This window comes from Penaeus monodon, chromosome 4, assembly GCF_015228065.2.
Source record: "Penaeus monodon isolate SGIC_2016 chromosome 4, NSTDA_Pmon_1, whole genome shotgun sequence".
In the NCBI taxonomy this organism is placed as follows: Eukaryota; Metazoa; Arthropoda; class Malacostraca; order Decapoda; family Penaeidae; genus Penaeus; species Penaeus monodon.
The window spans coordinates 54039562-54044561 of NC_051389.1; the positions used below are offsets into that span (position 1 = coordinate 54039562).

Consider the following 5000-nt stretch of genomic DNA (forward strand, 5'->3'; position numbering starts at 1 on the left):
TACGCCGGCACCGACTTCGGTCAGAGCGAGGAGTCCGACGGCCATGCTGTCAAGGGATCCTACACTGTCCAGCTCCCCGACGGCCGCAAGCAGACGGTAAGTAAAATGTATTTTTACAGTAATATCTCTACAATAATTTTCGAACATTTGGTGCATTTCCCTCGACATCGCAACTATACATTCTTTTTCTAAACAGGTGAACTATGTTGCTGATCACTACAATGGCTACCAGGCTGAGGTCAGCTACTACGGCGAAGCTCAGTACCCACACCAGTACGGTCCCCCCGTCACCTTCAAGCCCCAGGGCTACCATCCCCAACCTTCATACCATTAGCATTTTTATCTAGGGACTTCCAGATAGATATATGGTTTATTAAAGGTAAATCTTTGTCTAAAAATACCATGTCTTACTACAAACCTTGAATATGAACTGTAAAAACTAACCGTAATGAATGCGTACAAGCCCTAAAATCTGAAATATCTTAATTCAAAATATGTGCAAAAACGCGCATCTACAATCACACATACGTACACGTAGGTACGCACGCACACGCGCACGCACGTACACACAACACATACACACATTTAAACACAGACACACACACAGACACACACACACACACACACACACACACACACACACACACACATAAACACACGCACGCACGCACACACACACACACACACACACAACACAACACACACACACACACACACACACACAACACACACACACAGGTTAGAGGAAATAGGAAATTAAAGAAGGACAGGATGAAATAGAGATAGAAATAGAGAATCTCTCTCTCTCTCTCTCTCTCTCTCTCTCTCTCTCTCTCTCTCTCTCTCTCTCTCTCTCTCTCTCTCTCTCTCTCTCTCTAGTCTCTCTCTCTCTCTCTCTCCAAGTCTCTCTTCTCTCTCTCTCTCTCTCTAGTCTCTCTCTCTCTCTATCTCTCTCTCTCTCTCTCACTCTAGTCTCTCTCCTCTCTCTCTCTCTCTCTCTCTCTCTCTCTCTCTCTCTCTAGTCTCTCTCTCTCTCGCTCTTAGTCTCTCTCTCTCTCTCTCTAGTCTCTTCTCTTCTCTCTCTCCTAGTCTCTCTTCTCTCTCTATCTCTCCTCTCTCTCTCTCTCTCTCTCTTCTCCTCTCTCTTCTCTCTCTCTCTCTCTCTCTCTCTCTCTCTCTCTCTCTCTCTCTCTCTCTCTCTCTCTCTCTCTCTCTCTCTCTCTAGTCTCTCTAGACTCTCTAGACTCTCTATCTCTTAGTCTCTCTCTCTCTATCTCTCTAGTCTCTCTCTCTCTCTCTCTCTCTCTCTCTCTGTTTTCTTCCTTCCAGAAAAGACTATAATTGTGTGTGCACTGAACGCGTGTGTATATGAATGGGTGCTTACGTCTCTTAAGCTTACACCGGAGGTTAGTAAAACGCATCTCATAAACCTTCCACTTTGCTAGCCTTTAAAAAAAACAAGGCCATCTGGAAGGGCACGGCCGGCAAACATGCTAATGCTAGAAACTCTGACAGAATTCAATGTGTGTCGATGAAATTAACTTTTTTCAGGCAAATCGCCGCCAATATGCTTCGCCTAACTCGATTAAATTAACTTGTGAAGGCAAATCACCGTCAATAAGCAAGTTAAGTTGATAAGATTGGATTGCCCGAAGTGTTTTCGTCCCCGCTCGAGTCCCCGGACTTTGGGCGGCTGGAGTTTAGCGACGCTTCGGACTCGCCAGCGCCGGACTCAAATGAAAGCCGGAAACAAAGAAATCGCGGATATAATGCAAACTAGCGCCGTAAAGCCAGCACCGACGAGGCTGTGACGAGGGCCGGAATCCTAAACTTCAGGGTTTGTAAACGCTATAAACATCCTGCAGGCGGAGGAGGAGGAGTATGCTGCCCCGTTAACTTCCACGAGTTGGAGAGAAAACACAGAAGCAAGAGGAACGGATTCTATTGGACAAACATCTGCGAGACTCAGGGAAACGTCTCATGAAGTCAAAGCGTTCGTCCAGGCATAAATAAAATGTTTGGGCGAGCACAGATTCCCTCACTCTAACAAGGAGACTGAAGTAAACACCAATACACACATGCACAGGAGGAAAACAAAGTAAGAGACCAACCAATCAAAACCGTCATGTCCATCACACTGTTAGTTTTAACAAGCATGATTTTATTTAATGATGTAACCACATATGAGAGCAAAATATTTTTCTATATATAGAAAGCGAACTTTAAGAATTCGTACCCAACACAAGTCATATCAGTGATGATTTACAAAATGTTCTAAAGTTCGTACAATACAAACGGTGAATTTTAGTAAAAGCAGACAAAGTAAATCAATTATACTCGGAATATTTTCGGAGCTTTAATCGTTACCATTTCAGTAGCTCATTATTTAAAGCGTGCTCTATATGCATAATGTAACAATTACAATTACCTAATTATCTACTCCCTCCCCCCCTTTTTCTCTCTCCCTCTCCCCTTCCCTCCTCCCCCTCCCTCCCTTCCCCTCTTCCCCCCTTCCCCTCTTCTCCCCTTCCCTCCTCCCCTCCCCTCCCCCCTCCCCTCCCCTCCCCTCTCTCTTCCCTTTCAGCACTGGTTATATATTTTTTATTTGAAAACAATACTGTCCTCCGAAATTAATAATAAGCTGATTCATCATGGAAACACGGGTATTTAATAACAATAATTAAAAAATATATACAGCATTTGGTGAAAGAATCCGGGAACAGGGGAGAAAGCGAGAAAAAAGGACAAGTGAACGAAAATCAATAGGTCTTTTCAAAGCATCCCGACTTTTCCTGATGCTGTTCCTGTATTTACAGTGAAATACTATTGACATGCATCGACATCAAACACGCACATAGGCGCCATGCAGCCCATATAAACAGCGCAGAATCTTTACAGCAGAAGCCAATGGCGCTCCCCCCCCCAACCCCCGCCCATCCACAACACCCCCATCCCTGCCTCCCGACTTCCCGGAATACTGGTCCTCATTTACAAAAGTACGCTAGCGTTATGGCTCTTTTTTATTACCAATTGTGCCAATGACTCGCTAATAAAACGGGAACCTAATTACTAGTTTGATTTTACCTGTTCCTCGCTGCCACTGCGATGCGGTTTTATAAATACACACTCGGTCATAGGAGGCCCTCGGTGCCTGCGGGCAATTTTAGTAAAATCGGTGGGGCGTTTGCACTGTGGCTTCATTCAAGTTCAAGTCCCAGGGAGAGCGGTGGAATAAAGGTTATCGAAACGATTTATTTCATAAATATATATTTATTTATTTCGAATATTTTCGAATACTTTTTATATGAATGATTTATACCCAAAAACAACAGATAACGGAAATCGAAAACTAAGACTTTCGTCATCCATTCGTGATGCTCAGTTATCATTTATCTTCATCACAACTGCTATAATTCCATCGACATCACGCAGCACTCACCACATCCCGCTTAAGTTATTCCTAAGCATTGGATACAGATACACACTTCATCCAACTGGTCTGCATATACACAACATCCATTACATCTTTCCTACTTGTTCCCGGTTACACACTCGCTGCCCGTTTGAATTACACGCCACGTTCAGAATACATATTTAATGTCCGTTCTGTTTATATACTTGTTGCTCGATAGAATTACAAACACGACATGCGCTTGGAATGTTCACTGTTACTCACAATGTTTATTTATAGTGTTCATTCAGAGTAGGGTCAGACTATGCACTCGACCCGTCCATAATACTGACAATTCCTATCTCTATCTCACCTCTTCTCTCTTCCTTTTCTCTCTATCTTCTCTATCGACTCCTCTCCCCTACTGCTAAAACCACCCTTCCCTCCCTAACCTCTTTCCCTCCTTCTTCCCTCTCTTTCCCTCTCATCAATTCCCTTCAATCCACATCATTAACTCACATCAATCGCCAAATCAATAATTCACCTCACTCGTTCCGATCACTGGTTCAGAACCAATCATCCGACCGCCGGTGAGTTCGGCGGGCTGCCACGACCAGATAAAAGGGGGGAGGAGGGTGGAAGAGGAAGAGGAAGAAAGGAAAGGGAGAGAGGAGAGGGAATGGGAGAGAGGAGAGGGAATGGGAGAGAGGAGAGAGGAATCGGAAGGAGGAGGGAAAGGGAGAGGGGAGAGGGGAAAGAGAAGGAAAAGGAAGGGGATGGGAGAAGAGGAAGGGGACGGAGGAGGGGAGAAGAGGAAGGGGACGGAGAAAAGGGAGAGGGAGTTGCATATCTCTTGCTACACTTAGATCAGGAGGGAATACGGAAAGAGGAATGGGGAAAGGGAATTGGAAGGATAGGGAAGGAGGGAAGGAGGGAAGGAGGAAAGGAAGAAGGTGAAGGGAAGAGGGGAAAGAGGAAAGGGGGATAGAAGTAGGGATGGGGAAGAACAGAGGAAAGCGGGAGAAGAGGGTAAGGGAGAAAGGGAAGGAAAGGGAATGGCAAAAGAAGGAAATGGAAAAATTGGGTATAGGAAACAGAACGGGGGAGTGAGTGGGAAAGGGAGAGAAGAAAAGAAATAGAAAAAGAGGAAAATGTAGGGTAAAGGGAGGGAGAGGGAGAAAAGGAGGGAAGGAGAAGGGATGTGGGGGGCACGAAGCAACACAACCAGGAGTAAACGAACCCCACAAAAACTGAAATAGAAATAGCAAACTTTACGAACTGAAAAGAAGTTTAAAGAATGAAAAAACGGTCAAAAGCCAAACTTGTTCTTAAAAAAAAGAAAAAAATCGCAGATTGAGCCAAACGAGATCAGGTCGCACAGCCGCAGGAGAAGCAACTACAAAAACACCGGACAAAAGGTGTTCGTTGTGCAAAGTTCAATTCATTTTGAATCGTTCATGAGTTTCTAATAGAAAAAACAGCCGGTTATTTGTAATTTATTAATCCCCGAGGAGGAAACATAACACGCACGTAACAGAGAAAAATTGTGATCTTGTAGATATTCAATAAAGAATTTTGCACGGTATACTTACGTATCGCTGGCTTCCAC

The 5000-nt window shown here is 44.4% G+C and overlaps 1 protein-coding gene across 1 annotated transcript in view; it reads left to right on the top strand.

The window, feature by feature from the left end:
- Nucleotides 1–398, top strand: part of LOC119572612 (cuticle protein 7-like) — a 4243-nt gene extending 3845 nt beyond the window's left edge. The window contains exons 4-5 of the mRNA XM_037919715.1: nt 1–96; nt 197–398. The exon at nt 1–96 is cut by the window's left edge and continues 42 nt beyond it. Coding sequence (XP_037775643.1) covers nt 1–96; nt 197–334 — 234 coding nt within the window. The 3' untranslated portion in view covers nt 335–398. The remainder of the gene's footprint in view (nt 97–196) is intronic.
- Nucleotides 399–5000: the final 4602 nt, after the last annotated feature.